The sequence below is a fragment of the Coptis chinensis genome, chromosome 2 (assembly GCF_015680905.1).
Source record: "Coptis chinensis isolate HL-2020 chromosome 2, ASM1568090v1, whole genome shotgun sequence".
NCBI lineage: Eukaryota > Viridiplantae > Streptophyta > Magnoliopsida > Ranunculales > Ranunculaceae > Coptis > Coptis chinensis.
In genome coordinates this window covers 96,279,934-96,297,701 of record NC_141457.1, presented here as the reverse complement: position 1 = coordinate 96,297,701, position 17,768 = coordinate 96,279,934, and the positions used below count along the sequence as shown (strand labels likewise).

General features: G+C 36.4%; 1 protein-coding gene across 1 annotated transcript; it reads right to left on the bottom strand.

Moving 5' to 3' along the window:
• Nucleotides 1–318: 318 nt before the first annotated feature.
• Nucleotides 319–7,961, bottom strand: LOC147519326 (small ribosomal subunit protein uS8mz-like). Its single transcript, XM_086590954.1, has 3 exons — nucleotides 7,652–7,961; nucleotides 7,419–7,579; nucleotides 319–691 (listed from the first exon to the last, which is right to left on the bottom strand). The coding sequence occupies exons 1-3, from the start codon at nucleotides 7,779–7,781 to the stop codon at nucleotides 593–595; spliced, it is 390 nt and encodes a 129-aa protein (XP_086447080.1). The 5' UTR covers nucleotides 7,782–7,961; the 3' UTR covers nucleotides 319–592.
• Nucleotides 7,962–17,768: the final 9,807 nt, after the last annotated feature.

Sequence of the window (17,768 nt, the reverse complement as noted above, 5' to 3'; positions counted from 1 at the left end):
CAGCTACAGATAATTTATTTTGAGACAGATACCAAAAGTGAAATCTTGTTATCAATAACTTGAAACTGGGCAAGTAAAATTTTGAAATCTGAATCTATTTCAACATGTTCACTTGTTTGTTCAGAATGCAGCCTTTGATTCAAACAACTTGCAAATGGTCCATGGCACTCACATAATCCAGTTATGCAGTTAAGAGCATTTGTTTAACAGAATATGAGTTTAGAAAAGTTGTGAACGAAGGTCTTCTAACCTAATTTCAAATGCCCGTATATTCGGTAGTCAAACCTAACTTAGAATAACAGCAGAAATACAAGGATAAAAGATACAAGCACTTAATGCAGTGATTCTATTGCATTATTAAGGTTGTGATATGAGTGATATTGAATCACTTCACATAAAAATGGATTAAAAAGGTTAATCTTACAAAGAAAACCAAGTACCAAAGTCCCTTAGACATAGTGATCGTTGTTCAGAGTCAAGAGCATGTAAGTAAGAAGCTTGAAGGTCTAGAAGAGATTTGAAGACGCCCAGTAGTGGTATGATCCTAGAACGCCCTCTTTCATTCTTTTCAGAAGGGAGATACATGGACGATTTAATGAAAATAACCAAGAACCTGGCCCCCCACATTCTGTCTCTTGGCCTCTTCGTGATCCAAAACACCATTTGGAGTTGTGATCACAACATAGCCCCACTGCATGAGCAAAGACAAATTTTTATACTGAATTATCCATATGGGGTGATTTCTCAATACATAGTGGTATGGTTGTGAAAAGGTTGGAAGACAATAAATTTTCTAAAGAGGAGAACATATTTACTGCAATAGCCAATTACAAAAGTTGTGGTTACGTTTTGAATGAAACCCTATAAAAAATCCTAAGGTCCTCGAAATAAACGGATCTCAGCTTCAAATCACTGTGTTTTGCGCTTTAAGTAATGTATAACTGCTATACACCACGATCAACCAATGCAGTCTATATATATTTTCACTTAACTCATGTTGTTGGCTAACGGTGATACTAAGATATGCACTGTACTACGCCAATACACCAGTGTCTCAAATAAATTTAGTGTCTGCAAAGATTATTTCACCAACTCCAGAAGTGGTCGTGGCAGCTTTAAACCATTGTATATACTTCAACAGGAATCACACAGGGTGGATTGATACAATAGAAACCTCTGGTAAAATGCCCGCCCGTAACCCAGCAAATAAAGTACATTACATAGTCCGTTTTAGGGATTGGCGACTTACCCATTCAGTGACTTTGGCACTGGGCGTTCCCAAAATGGGTACTATTGGGTCGGGTGAATTCGATAATAGACGTTTGTTGGCATTCCAGCCTTCTTTCCCCTTTCAGGGCCTATCCGAAAGAGAATCTAGTACCTCTTGGTCGTGAATATCTTAATAGGACGAAACGGCCCCGCGGATATCTTTGCTTCGGAACAAAACAATTAGAATTAGGCTCGGTCAACTAGAATGTGTATTATTCATATAGGAGATCTTCCAATTGAGAAGATCCGTCGACCTAAGACGAAGAGAAAGGTCTATCTATTTTATTTAGTTATTGATTAAACCAATGATTAGTTATGGGAGCGGATAGCAACCACCATTTCATCGGACATGCGTATTTTTATTTTCCAATGGATTTACGTGTTTTATTAATGGATTTTTTTATGTAGTGAGTAATAGACTCGGTTGTTAGCCGTTCAAGAATTCTGTTTAGGAGTTCATATCATCCATACATAGTGTTTTGATCTAAGATTTAAATTCTTCCATGTTTAAAGAATAGCATATTGTTCCATGGAGCTAAGGTCCAAAATATGGAAGAAACAAGTGTTTACACGACCGTACCACCCGGTCAATTCGGTTCCACTTAATCCCTCTTTCATAGCCACATATCTTTCCGGCTAAGGAATGGGAAATCTTTCTCCCTGTTACATGAATCAAATGTTTCATTTCATCAGGAAAAGCCATCTCTTTCTCAACAATGTCTTTGTCATTTGATCCAATAACATTCCGTTAGATAGGAACAGATTTGATGTGATAACTCGGATGGAGTATTAGAACGGAAAGATCCATTAGATAATGAACTATTGGTTCTAAGCCATCTCTGGCGATGAATCAACAATTCAAGTGCTTTTCTTGCGTATTCTTGATGAACCGGCGTTTATATATAGATGTAGGAGAATTTGTTTGGGAAGTAAGAAGCCCTTTTGATATCTCTTGATCCGCAAAAATTTCGACACGAAAACACGAGAGAAAAGGCTGATCTTTGAATAGGAAAAAGAATAGATCTGCGGGGTCCCAAATGAATTGGCTTATTCGAAAAAACCTTGTTCTTTGGAAGATCTATCTCGGTAATGCGGTACTACATGGTTCCACTCTGCAAGAACTCGAATCATTCTCTTGAAGCTCATCCTCTTTATGATAAATGATCCGCTTGCCCCGAAATGACTCGCCCAATAGGAAATCCCAATTCATTGGGCCTTTCAATACAATCAAATAGATTGCCACAATGGTGCCATATTCTAGGAGCCCAAACTATGTGATTGAATAAATCCTCCTCTAGCTATTGTGGGTCGAGGGCTCCTTCTCCCTCCCCTTCTTCAAACTCGATTCGTCTTTTTTCATATAGAAATCTCGATCAACAATAGAACAAGATCTATTTTGCATCATATCTAAGAGATTCCTTGGTTCGGACCAAAGAAGCAATGTCACTCGATCATTATCAAATTGACGCAATCTTTTTAAATTCGTGAGATCCTACCGAGCGCCTTCTACTTCTAATAGGTCATGAACTAGATTAGAATCATTCTTAACTAATCCATAAGAAGTGATCCCATTTTTTCATCGGGTCCGGTGGAGACCAAAGATCTTGGCGACCGATCCAGTGAGAACAACTCAAAAGATAAAGAAGTATCGTTAATTTCTTCATGCTCGTTCCAAGCTCGAAGTACCATTTGTACAAATAAGAATCCCTCCTTATATGATTTTTCTTCTTGTATAGATAGATATAGGATCTATGGGGCAATTACTTAGAAGTACATTTTGTACAACAACCCTTCCTATCGATAGAAAAGGATCCCATGATCCCGAACCGATCTTTACGGGATCGCAAATCCTGTGTTTGTTTATGAAGATCGGATCGAATTGTATTAGTGTCTATAATGGATTTCTTCGTGTAATACTAATTGATAGGGCCTCATTGGTAAGTCTTTACAAGATCTCGTGCATTGGAACCCATGGTTATGGACTCGAATCCATTAGTATGGAACATTTTCTTTTCCAAGTGAAATCCCTAGTATATGAAAGAGTGAAAAAGTGCTTTTGTTGTTGTGGAATAAGAAGCCTTCAGATCTTAATGCATGTATTTGATTTATTCGAGCTATTAGAGCGGGATCCACTTTTGGGGAATATGAGTTGAAGCAATAACAATAATATTTCTAGTGGAGCATCTTTCACAATCCCGGAGAGATGGTTCACTAATAGACAGAGGGATAAGTAATTCGACTCATTCACATACAGATCATGAATGTTTGGAATCCATATTATGCAAGGAGATATTCTTTTTGCTAATTCGAATGGAAGGGTGATATCAAATCGGTCTATTTTCGGCGCCATATACATAGTTAGCGCATTCGTCATAGTATCATCAATATCGATATCGTCACTATCATCAATATCGATATCATCCAGGAACTATCAATATCGATAGTATCATCAATATCGTCACTATCATCAATATCGATATCATCAACAAGATAACATTTAGGCTTGTCATCCAGGAACTTGTTCGGAAATACCGTAATGAAAGGAACATAGGAGTTTGTCACTAGGTATTTCCTTGTTCTTACTTGAAGGTTAGATCAAGCTAAGATAGATTAGAATAGATGAGTTTGTATCTTTCTTCCCTTTATAGGAATACATAATGCATTATAAGCCATTAGCTCTATCCCTCTCTGGATAGTCTCTCCTTTCGGTTTAGAGCAAGCTAGGATGTATTCTATCAAATAATCTCTCTCAAGTGATAGCTCTAGCAGGTAAAGACAGGTTAGAATGTATTAGATGGGCTGCTGCTAGGCCAAAGGAGTTCCGAAGATTTCTTGGGGCGAATGCATTAGGACTGCAGCCTTTTTGCATAACAAAACTCTGTCTTCAGAAATTTCCAACAAGACGCTATATGATATGCTACACAAGAAGGTACCAGATGTTGGGCACTCACTTGCATCTATTTGGCTGTGTCTGTTATGTTCACCTGCCTGAACCGTCCAAAGGAAAGGCAAGAAAGCCAAAAGAAAGATAGGGCGTAATACTATAGTGAATAGGAAGAGGACAGTAATACTGGAACGTATAAGAATAATGGAAGAGGGGATAACATAATCAAATGAAAGATTCAGTTAAGGGGAATACCGCTTTAATAGATTCCAAACAGATCAAGGGCTGTCTCTTTTCGATGAAGTACCGCCTTTTATTAGGGTACACCAACCCAATCTCGACAAACAGTTGATAAAGAAAAGTATACGCAACTAGAGAATTCAAGTCGGAAGTAGTGCTTTCTACGGTACGATACGAAACTAGGCAAAGAGCTTTCTTCTCTTATCTTAAGATAGAATATCTCGTCCATCGTCTGCTTAGGCTACTATTTCATAGCCTTTAGATCTGCCTGTGAGTTAGAGGCCGAAGACTCTCTCTACCTTACTATACGACTATATATAGGCTAGGTTCCTTCCTCTGTGCTTTTAATATACACTAAACCTAAATTCCTCCCCAAGCAATGCCCCCTGAATCTTGCCTCACGTGTGCTGCTTTTCCTTTTTCAGCTCAGCTGGCTGCTTTCGTCATTGGTAGATGTTATATCAGACTACTCAGACGATCAAGTCTGGTTTCTGTTCGTGTTGTTAGGATGGACCTGGATGCCCACCTTTGACTTCGACGTTGAGATATTTTGCTTTGCCCGATGGAGCTCCTTTGTGTATGAAAAAAAGTGGGCTACCTTAAGGCGCCTTCGAGCTAAAAAAAGGGTGGATGCTTGCGCGCCCTTTCTTCCCGATTTACTCGAAGTCGATCTCTCGCTGGTTCTTCTTTTTCTTTATTGTGGAGCTAATTCAAAGGCGTGGTTCGGGTCTCAAAAGCCTTTCACCGATCAATGGGGTTTCTGCCACTACCTATGAGATTTTGAAATCCAGTTTTGATTCACACAACCAGACACTGGCCTTTTGGATGAAGGAATCTGGTATTGGAGTCTCATATCGAGCTACGAAAGCCGGTCTTTTTCATTAAGAGAAAGAGAGCTCTTTTCCTCCGGTATAACAGGAAGGATCGTCTGGACATCGTCAATCACTTGGAGAGGAAAGGATTTCAAAGTCGACTATCAAATCTATCGCTCAATCAATCAATGGTTCATCGGAGCTTGCCCGGTAGAAAGGAGAGTAACCTTTCGGGAAGTAGAGATCGAGCATAGAAATACCAGTGGATAAATGATTTTTTACATAAAATGAGTTAAAGGATAAAGCGGAACAGGCGCTTCGCAAAGCGTTTGGATTCACCAAGCACTCCCTTTAAGTGCTCTTTTTGCCATACAGTAGCTAGTCTAGTACAGCATTAGATGGTTCTCCGCGGGATCAGCCTTTGATTACAAGTATAGCTTAGCTCATAGCCCCCTACCAATGAGACAATGCGGTAAAGCGTGACCGTTCGGAAACCTCTAAGTGGGCGTTCCTACTTTACATCAGTAAATAAAAAGGCAAGGTAGAATAGCATCAGTCAAGCTCTCACAGCAGGAACGGTGCCGATTCTCATTCCTTAGAAGCCGGACCTGACAACTGTATTTGAGTCCGTTCATTCCTCACTCTACTAACGCAGGGTAAGTGATTATTGATATCCGACTGCCTTGATCGACTGACTAGGAAATTTCATTGATAGCCTTTTTTGCAAACAAGTGGCATATCAATACATTTGAAAGGGGGGTATTCACCTTCTATAGCATATACCATTATCTGGTGGTTCCTTAAGGGCAGACTGAGTGTTGAAATTTTGATTCATAGGATATACGTGTTACTATAAAAGAGTCTCTTTCACCTCCCACAGAAAGTTATGTTCTTTAGCTAGTTGCTGCCTCGATTAAGACCTGCAGGAACCATTCGGGCAGCTGCCGTAGCTCAATCCCATACAACTCTCCTTTTGTCGATCTAGCAGAAAACACCCCAGGTTTATCACACTCAACCTTCAATATTTCGCTCAATTCTTATTCTATATAGATCGCCCCTTCATTCGCAGGAACATCTCGAACCACAGGCCTAAGACTTAAGTGCAGCAAATAAACCAATCAAAAGGCACGGCCAACCGACCCAAAGATTTTCTTTTGTTTTAGTAAGAGTCGGTTTTGAAAACCTTATGTTCAATGACCCCGGCGGATGGAATCTGTTTCTAACAGAGGTTGTAACAGCGCCTAGGCGACTAGGTGAGTAGCCAACCGAGCTAGCAGATGTTCAAACTTTATATCATATATACTATAATAGAGAGGATTGAAGTATGAAAGGAGTACGCCTCATTCAAGTTCAAGAATTGGTGCCATATATCGGTCGAAGGAGACAGACCGCATGCCTAGAGAACCCGAATCTTGAGCTTAGAATCTCCTCCGAATAGAATAATGAAATGGTAAGTGTGAAACTTATGTAGCGAGATCTAAAGCATTCCACCTTAAGCGGGACGGGGCTTACAGAATGTCAATGCCATAACCCAAAAATGGGTTTGAATTGATTTCAGAAATGCTTTAACAACCTGGCGCTCAATCTACTAGGAGGAACTTTCGCCTGTCTGTCTCCTTCATACCACGCATCTGGGTGAGAGCTAGGAATCAGCCCTTATTCCCTCTGTCTTCTATTCTGTTTTGTTTTGTTTACAATGGGAACCTAAACAACTTAATAACAATAAGAGATGGCCAATTTGGAAGCATCCGCTTAAGAAGGAACCCCAAAAGCAGCAGCTACGTCCTCGGTCAGGTCAACTGGAATATCCTCTGATCAGTGGGCATCACTGACACATCCATATATACCGTCTCGCCTCAACTCCCTATTTATTTGGGACTGGTTTCGTGGGGAACCTCTAATAGAGAACAAAATGAACAAAACAGGTGGGGGATGGTGACAACAACAACGACAAATCCTGAAAGACCACGGTTTGCTAAATAAACATAAATACCTCCAAGTTTTGGACAATTGTTTTGATGAACTTAAACTAAAAAAGAAGAGAAAGAAATCCATAGAGAGCCTTTCACTCATGAGCTAACTTACTAAACCTCATCTTCCGATCTTCACTCTCCGGATTAAAGGTTCACTAATAATCGTTTAAACCATTGTATTAGTGAAAAACATGATTATATAAGAATGTTGTATAATAATTAATGAAGAAACAAACGCACCTGACGAGTTGGAAGTGTACGGATTTTGAACTCGTCAATCTCCTTGGCCTTAAGATCTTGTCTATACGTTAAAGCACGGCAATCCTTTATTCTTCCTTGCAATTCAACAGTTATTTTCCCCACTCTATTCATATCAGCTACTTGGTAATCTTTTATATATCCTTAGAAAAAAATACAGTTTTAGTAAAAACAGTTTTAGACTTCAAGCTCAATAGGAGTGGTTAAATGAATACCTCGGTTTTTCATGATTTTGAGAAATGCGGCAATGGCATTAGACACCGGTTTCAAATTAGCAGTAGCCTTTCCTCGCCTCTCAGCATTTACCATTGTTCTCAACGCGTCATTCAATATTCTCCTTCCCATTTTGCCCCATTTTGTTATTGCTTCGATCTCAGTAAAATCGAAAAAACAACAGAATTTAAATTCAAAAGGAACCTTGTAATTGTTGTGTGTCTCTTTCTCTCTGCCCTCAAGAACCGAACCGAGTGAGTCTTCCTTCTGAATCAGTCTGTTTCAGGAGGGTTTAAGACTTTGGGCTACACCAGCCCACGGGCTATTATATTGGGCCCCCAGGATTGTAATACTTTTGTACCCAAAATCAATTTTGCACATTTGCAATGTCTTTTTTTTCACCCCTTGTGAAGAGTGCAAACAATGTTACAGTTTTTGAAACCAATATTTGAAAATTGTTAGAATTAAATCGATTTGGAGAGAATACCACACTAACTTAACATGTATTGAATCATTGAGATAATGAGATAGATAGAATAATTATTCATTGAGCTAAGTCTAAATAGGAGGAGGTTATCTTTATATACAACTAGATAACCTCCTTTCCAAGATAGAGGATTATCAGGATAAACACTAGATAGAGGGTTATCAGGATCAACACCAGATCAATGGTGGGCATCCATATAAGCCCATGGATTTCATAACACTCCCCCTTGGATGTCCACCATTCTTGTGGAAATTATGGTAGATGCATCTTTTTGTAGCATTCTTCTGGATGCTCTATAACTATCCAATGACAGTTGCCTCATTAAAATCTTGCTAAGGAAAACCCAGTAGGAAAAAACCAAAGCGAAGAAAAAAGAGTACAACATTACTCAGAATCATTGTGACTTGCTTAATACTGCCTCATTAAAACCTTTACTAAGAAAACCCAGTGGGATAAAACCTAGATAAGGGAAAATAGTACAGTGCATATGTCCTGGGACACATTCTTCAGGATGATCCCCCTGTTCTATTACTCCCCCTGATAAAGACAAGTCTTTATATGGCTTGGTAGTGAACTCTGCGCATACCAATCCCATATACAAGCTTTTGAAATGTATGCTTCGATAGTCATTTAGTGAAGAGATCACCAAGGTTGTCGCTGGAACTAACTTGCTTGACTTTAATCTACTTCTTCTTCTGAAGTTGATGAGTGTAAAAGATTTTAGGCGCAATGTGTTTTGTCCTGTCTCCTTTTATAAATCCTTTTATAGAAGATAATTGACAAGAACTATGAATATGCCCAATTAATAACCTTAGCCATACACATTCACGACTAGCTTCATTAAGAGCTAAAATTTCAGAGTGGTTACAGGAAGTTGCCACTAAAGTTTGTTTAGTGAAACGCCAACAAATGATAGTATTACGACTAAGAAATATATAACTTGTTTGAGAGTGACCCTTCTGAGGGTTAGATGGATAACCAAATACTGCAAAGCCAACTAGATCATAGTTATTAGTGGAACTATAAGAATAAAATAGTTTTATACCAGTTATTCCATAAAAATATCTCAATATGTGTTTGACATCATTCCAGTGTTTAAGTGTATGTGTACAATTATATCTTGATAAGAAACTAATAGAAAATGCAATGTATGATCTTGTGCACGTATTGTGCTAGATACATAAATGCTTCAATATCACTCAAGTAGAGTATTTTTTTTTAAGACCAAGAACTTCCTCATGTTCTTCCTTTAGTCAAAATGGATCCTTATCCAAATCCAAGTTCCGCACAACCATGTGCTTTGTCCATTTTATTTCAAAAATCTATAGTTAGCAGTTTTCTCTAATTCCTTAAGAGTCCCAATCAAGTTTATACCAACCAAACTTGCTACTACTATATTGAATCCAACCTTGGATTTTACTATAGGTTCACACCACTTTTTTCAAAGAGTTTAATTATGCTTGAATAGCAAATTTCAAATTGGCCAATCTTTCCTTTGTCGACAAAACACGTGGTTCATTTATTTTTCATCATTGTCTTTTGATGTTCCAATAGCTATACCATAGCTAAATATGTCATCCATGACAAGTGCTTTCCTATCCCATAATTCACTTGAACATGCATGGAATATTGAGATCGATCTCTTCATTTTTAGGTACATGTGCCTCTCCATGGGCAACCATATATAGGCATTTCAGTGCATTTGGATATTTGCACATTTTCATTATTTGTTTATGGAGCTCCAGCCATTACCTGACTATTATTTGGACAAGATGGTTCCTCAATTCTCCTCTCATAGGAGCACTCTCTTTAGATCCCATAGGTCTACCACGCTTTTAGCGTATAGTAGATTCATTTGCAGCCATGCATGTTTGGACCCCGTCCAAATGGAACATCATATTCTGGCTGGCACATTCATGGTTACTTTTACCATATCATTAAATGCTTAGGCATTTTCTCTGCAACCGCTTGCAAGTGTATCATTCTCCTTATCTCATATAGTCACATTCATTGTTTGAATCCTTAATGAGACAGAAGACGTGATCCAAGTTGCTTCACGTCGTTCCTTAGAGCAACCATTGCTTTTCTCCCCCTAACGACGGGAAGACTGTCTCATTAAATTGACAATTATGTAATACATATTGTCTAAGTGAGCGTCTTGCTCCCAACGTTAGATATGATACACAATGTCTTTAGGTATAGTCTATCGGACATATATCCATAATACTTTTCTCCATTTATATATCCATACAATGAACGTCTTAGTTTAATTGAGTACGTACTCCTTGATTTTGCTTCAGGCAAACCAAATCCTTCAGGGATTTTCATGTAAATATCTTTGTCTATGTCCCCATACAAGTAGGCAGTCACTACATCCATGAGTCTCATATCTAAGCTTTCGAAAATTGCTAAACTTATTAGATATCTGAAAGTTGTAGTGTCCATAATAGGAGAATATGTTTCTTCATAATCAATCCCAGGTTTCTGCAGAAAACCTTGTGCCACAAGACGTGACTTATATCGAGAAACACCCATTTGTAACCTACAGGGTTAACACCTTATGGGGTTTGTACTATAGGTTCAAATACACCACGTTTATTGAGAGACTCTAATTCTGCCTTGATGACAACTTCCCATTTTTCTATCCCACACTTCTCTCGAATACGCATGGAATATTGAGATCTCATCATTTTCTGGTACCAATTCCTCTTCAGGAGTTTCTATAATTAATTCGTTCATAACCTCTATCGGGGTTTTAGATGAAGTGGGTATTTCGTGCATAACCTCTTCTGGAGTGTTTTGACAACTTCTTCTAGAGTATTATTGGGGCATAATTTTTCAGTGGACCTCCTCTTCCAGGGAGTCGAGTCTTTGGAGCCTATAGGTCTGCCATGCTTCTAGCGTGCAACAGATTCATTTTCGACTTCTAAAGCAATTCTATCAAGCAATACATCAGGGTGTTATTGAAACTCAAATATTTCATAATAACTATAGTCCAAAGGGTCACGTGTCCCTTGTTTTCAGCTCTGTAATTAACTTATAGATGATGTTTCACTGAATGGCGAGTTGAGCCTACCAACTGCGCTAATGAAAAAAAAAATATTTGACAGTAAACACTACCCTTTGTCTTATCATATGTTGCTTAATTTTGTATCAGAAGATATATTCTATCACAATAGGTGACAATCAATCAAAGTCTACCCTTTGTCTTATCATATGTTGCTTAATTTTGTATCAGAAGATATATTCTATCACAATAGGTGACAATCAATCAAAGTCTAAAAAGTCAGAGAAAAGGGAGAGAATTTTTCTTCTTATTCTTCCTCCAATTGCTCATTCAAAAGTTATCAATTTCATAATTTTAGAACTGTTACGAGACGAAGAAACTGTATTTAATAAGTTCTAACTATAACCCTTTGTAAAAAATTAACATATATGAACACAAACCACAAAAAGTTACATGACCAGAAAATCTACAACGTGGAGCTGGGCCGGTAGGGAAAGTAAAGCAAATGCAATCTTCATAACTATTTATACAAATGGAGCATGAAAGCTCAACAAAAAAAACACCTGTAGAAACTAAAAATGAGATATCGAAAAATTAAATACTTTTCCATTTTAGGATCTGTTTATCCAAAAAAAACATTTTAAGATCAGAATCATGCTAAAAGATAAACGTTTCAAAATTATCAAAAAAGTGCAGCAAGGAACTAATATCAACCATACTCCCTACCCCTGTATATATTATAAAATATACTTAATTTAACAGCAAGTTCTTCTAGTGATTTATCAAGCTTAAAGCTTCTAATATTTCGAGTCTTACGTAAAATATAGCAAAAAAATCATCCCTTTCATAACTGTTACATGGAATTTAAGCATTGTTTTAGCAGACGGTGAGGCACATAATTAACAGTTCTATTTAATTACCATTCTGGGAAATGAATCATGCTAAGAGATACTTTCTAAAAATTATAGAGCAAGATCAGCAAGAAACTGATCAGATCAACGCCCCATGCTCCTGCATTGTTTATTAACATGTACTTCAAAGTAACAAGTTGGTTTAGTGCCTTCTTAAGTTCTAACAATGTGTGATCAAGTCGTGCTACAAAATAGCACAATCACTTATCTACTCAAATGTTAGCCAAGGAATCAAACAGTACATCAAGACATTTGGCGAGGCGCTTAATCATAAGAAAGTCATGATATATAAAGCACCATTGCTTACTGCCACCACACCATTATATCCTCCTCCTTTCTCACCCCAACCCTGCCTCTATATACTGTAAACTTCCATCACTCATTATCGGACCTTCCCACCTCTTCACCAGAATTATACAAAACACAGACACAGACACACAATTTATTCTTTCATTTCAACAATATTTCTCTTTAGCGGGATTTGAGGTCTATTTCCTAGTCTTGTTTTATGGAGCCACAAGACATTAAAGAAAACGAAACTGAAGGACGGGTTACATGTAAACTAGAATCAGTTAAATAGATGAACCAACCTTAAGTTGCTTCCTTGAAAAGTTCTGGTTCTAATATTCAGTTTTAAGATAACTATGCGTCCACACTAGACAAAAACGATTAAATCATTTGGAGCACATGAGTAGAAAAGTTTTTGTTCTTACTATATATATATATATATATATATATATATCAGATAATTACATCTGCATTACATTTCTATTTAAATCTAATAAATCAATTCGTATCTCCTCTGATCGGATAAGAACACAAATTTAGAAAATAGAAATAGATGTAAGAGGACAGATTTTTCATACAGTAAAGAATGCAGCAAAGCATTTCATGATTTCAATGATCAATTGAACATTCAAACGAGTATTGAAAAATGCACTATTAAACAATATTAAACGAGTTACATCTGAAGGTCCTACACTCCTACCCAAATTATGTTCAATATCTATAGAATAGATAAATCTACAAAGTTTATCAACATACCATTAATCGTAAGTAAAACACATACCTTTAATCCAAAGCTAGAGACTATCGTGTTGATAACGTGTTAGAATTAAACCGATTTGGAGAGAATACCACACTAACTTAACACTAACTTAACATGTATTGAATCATTGAGAGAACGAGATAGAGAGAATTATTATTCATTGAGGTAAGTCTAAATAGGAGGAGGTTACCTTTATATACAACTAGGTAACCTCATTTTCAATATAAAGGATTATCAGGATAAATACCAGATAGAGGGTTATCAAGATAAACACCAGATCAATGGTGGGCATCCATATAATCCCACGGATTTCATAACAAAAACATCTTTTTTAACTTGTATTATGCTCTAAAATGCTTTGGTAAATTGTGTTTATACGTACCGTTAATTCCTGAACAAACTTTAGCAAGGCAAAAAATTTACTAACACTGCCAAATGTCTAATGGTAAAGAGTTTTTTGTACTCCAAAGTGATTTCTCTAGAGGTAGAGTGATATAGAACAACACTAATAAATATTTGGCCCTTCATACTGTATTTGAAACAAATCGTTTAGAAACTATTATCAGGAACAATGTGTCTAAAAGAACATAAATAAATATAAGAGCGACAATTGGAGAGATGAGTTTATTCCTTTATTGCAGACTTCGACTTTGTTAGAACTCCTTTTATGGACCATAGGGAATAGGCCTGGGTTACCACAAGAATTTCCTCATAGGGATGAGGGTTCCGAGACCGTTCAATGTGTGATCCAACGATCCAAAAATTAAAAAACAAAAAAAAAGAGAGATAATGTAAGTTTGCTTTTGATTTTCGGACCGTTGGATGTGTGTTAATAATCGTAAAATGAATAGTTTTACCTACGAATATAATTACGCATAGATAAGTAAAACTAGAACTAAACTTTACTCATGTTTATCAAAGATTATTCTATTATCAAATCTATCGAAATAGAGTGGAGTAAAAGATTCATTCTACTCCTAGTTCATTAGTATTGAATGTTTTATACGATTATCAGTCTATCCAAAGCTAATAAGAGTTTTACGAATAAAATTATACTACGATGTGAATTCAAATAACAAGATACGCTAATTCAAACTACGGAATTTCTAAATTGACTATATGATAAGGAATTATGGGGGATTGATTCCACCTTAACTCGACTTAATCAACTAACAAAGATTCGTCATAATCCAAATTTCAATGCTTTCGCATATCAAAATGATAATTATAATCCCTAATTATACATGACAATCTCAACCAATTAATAACTAGCATGTGAAACAACCAAACTCATTCTCATGGTGAACTAATTACTTTCTAGAATTGAATAGATTACCACGACGAATTCTAAGTTAACAAAGATCAAGCTTCATCAAGGCTTCTTCAACCCCCTCTAATGGAGATTTAGCCTAGAATCATTATGCTATCATTTCCCAATGAAATTAAACAAGACATCATATAAAGATTGTAAATTTACTAATTTAATCTAAACAATAATTTAAATCTAAATTAACAACTAAGAAATGATTAACAACTAAGAATCGAAATTAGATCTAAGTAATTTTAAATAACAAAACTGAAATTATGAAGAACTCACTACTTTTATTAATCTAATGAAGGAATAACAATGATTCAATAATCTAAATTAAAACAAGATATGAAAACTAATTAATGGAAAGAAAACTAGATCTTTAATTATTCTCCAATGGCTATTTGCTACCTCCTAATTATCCCTTTAGAGTTAAGTCTTTTCCATTCAAATGGAGGAGACCAGATCCACATTTTCATGCATGGGCTGAGGAGCCATGTTTTGGGCCGGAAAATCGAGCCCAAAGCCCAATTTCTTTAGTCCACAGACCCCTTTCTAGTCGGATTTGACTTCATCAGATTTTTCGTCCACTTCTGCTCTTTTATTGGGTCAAGGTATGGACCATTGGAAAGCTCTTTCCGAGCCGGTCGTTTTGACATAAGGTAAACCCAATTCCGAAGTCTGAGCTCAAAGATACAGTCTTTGGAAGTTCTGCTGACTTTTGTGTGTTGTTTCTGCCCGCGTTGACTTTGATTTTTCAGCTTTGACCGGGCTTTTTAAAGGCTTTTTCTCCTTGAATCTTGGCCTTTAATCACATAATTTCTTAGCAACCAACCCTTGCTCATTTATCTCGCCAAAGTGACACATTTCTGCACATAATTGACTCTAAAGCCTGAAATACATAAAAACACGTAATCAACATTAACTCTTATTTATTACTCGCATAATTGGTCTAAAAGTATTATTGTTAAGGGGTTAAAACTACAGTTGTGGGCTCTTATCAAACCACCCCCAAACATTATTTTGCTTGTCCTCAAGCAGATATGAGAAATTAGCATAAGTGACCAAAAATGGAGTTCTAACTAATCTCGTTTCGCCGAGTGCGATTGCATTGACCATATGCAACAAGACCTTAAACCACTAGGAATTCCCTAGTGGATGAGTTATAGCCTTGTGAGAGTTTTCTAGTGAAGGTACTCACAAACTTCATCTATACTAAAACGACTAAGAAATAAAACTATTGTTTCCTTATTTATGCTCCAAATTATCTATATATCTCACTAGCAATGAATAAAGAATAATCAAGTTGAAATTTAAGCTAATATATGCATAATAATCAATCATCTACAAATAAACATATTTACAATGAGTAATATTATGAAATGCACTAGCAGGTCCGTTTCTGAAAACTCATAATAGCGTCCTTAAGTAGGTCCACATAAATGTCAAGACAAAAATCAATCTGATTTTTCCTTTCAAGTTTAATTTACTCAGGTGCAAATGGAGCACACTTTACCTTACAATCTCAATGACACACAAGAAAGCTGGAGTCGATCAAATACATCTGCCACTTACTATTACACTAACCTATCCTAATTTAGCTAGAGGTCTTTATCAGGTATTGCGGGGATTAGAAGATGGTTTAAGAAGGAAGGAAATGGATATTCAAAAAGAACAAGTCTGAGATAATAGAGTCTTCATATTATTTAACTAGAGAAAACTTTGTTCTTTACTTTTGCTTCTACACTTTGTTTCCATCCTTAGCCATATATATTTTTCTTTTTTTTTTCTTTGGCTTTTTTGGAGACTTCTTTGATTTTATTTTATTTATTTTGGAGTTTAACTCTTTATTTTCTTTTATTTATTTATTTATTTTTATTTTTTTTGGATGGAAACTTTCTTTTCTTTATTTCTGGGTAAACTGAGTTAACAAATTTTAGAAACTTTTTCAAAGGTAACAAATTTTCTATTTTCTATTCTTCATTTCTATTCTTCATCTCTATTCTCAGACTCATTCAAAGAATGGGTAGGTTGATATATATATTTTTTTATTTTGTTTTGTTTTTGTAACAGGATAAAGGATTTGTGGTTTATGAAAGGCTAAAGAAAGGCTCAGAGGGGCGACTAGCGGAAAATAATTTCATAGGTTTGAATTTTTGGCTATATCGATCCAAAGAGGGCCTAAATTCTCGCTTAGGATATGGTATAGTGATCATGCAAGTGGACGTGTGATTTCTCTATCCGGATTTTACTTCTCCCTTGTGTCATTTCTCTAGCGTTTCACTCATATAATGTTTTAGGCTATATTCTCACAGGATTTGTGGAATAAGTACTCTAGCCTATATTTCAGAAACTTACTGTCAAACAATTATAGATACTCATGTAATATATTTATAGATAGATGCAAAGATTATTACCTACATATTAACCTAAGTTTCTAAAAATTATTCTAATGCAAAAGCTATGTGAGACTTCTAGATTATCAAGGGCCTAGAGAAGGAAAACAATATCAATATTCATAAGTGTACAGCATAAACTTTTTATTAATATTTTTAAAAAATTTGAATTTTTAATAAAAAACAAGTGCATATTATACATATATATATCCTAATAGATGTCTTAATTACACGTGTTTCTATGCCACCCCCCAAACAAGAAGCATGCTTTGTCTTCAAAGTATTTAAATAAAAATGGTAGAGAAATACCATGGAAACGCGTAAAATTTTGGAATATCTACAAAACAAGGTTAAAACATACTAATATAGAAAATAAAAAACAGACGCAACTCTATATGAGTTCCACCGTTATGGGGTTAATAAGAATTAAATTGCTTGGGACATAAGCAGACACTAACTGAAACTAAAAAAAAAAATAACATTAACTCCCGTTTAAGTGTCATCCTCCTCATCCTTCCTCTCCAAAGAGATGAGGTTCCTTCGCATCCTGCCATGCCATGATAACTTGCCAAGTCCGTCGTCGTGTGTCATCAACTTGTGCTAACCTGTCGAGTGTTACTATGTATGATGGGGTGTAATGAGCAACCAAATGAGGTTGCACCTGCTATCCCGGCCAAATCATTACTCGAAATGAGCGAACCACCCAATCAGTGGGTCTCATGATTTCAACCCTTTTCCAATCCATGAACTGGGTACAGAATTCAAGTAGACAATTGAGCATGATGCGGCAAACCAAAACAGGCATAAGAAGATACTTATGCCTCATGCTTTGGGCTCTCTTAAGACTAGCCACTAATACTCGGGAAATGTTATATCGGCGATATCCCTCAGCTCAAGCAAGAAAAACGTCACCAACGGTACTATTTGCAGAGATAAACTGTCAATCTCCTAAAATATTCAT

Bases quoted from the DNA above. Each gene is read 5' to 3' on its own strand.
- LOC147519326 (XM_086590954.1), bottom strand. From the start codon at position 7,781: ATGGGAAGGAGAATATTGAATGACGCGTTGAGAACAATGGTAAATGCT. The intron at 7,580-7,651 runs GTATTCATTTAA...TTTTTTTCTAAG, and splicing joins CAAAATCATGAAAAACCGAG to GATATATAAAAGATTACCAA. The intron at 692-7,418 runs GTGCGTTTGTTT...TTGCTCATGCAG, and splicing joins GTACACTTCCAACTCGTCAG to TGGGGCTATGTTGTGATCAC.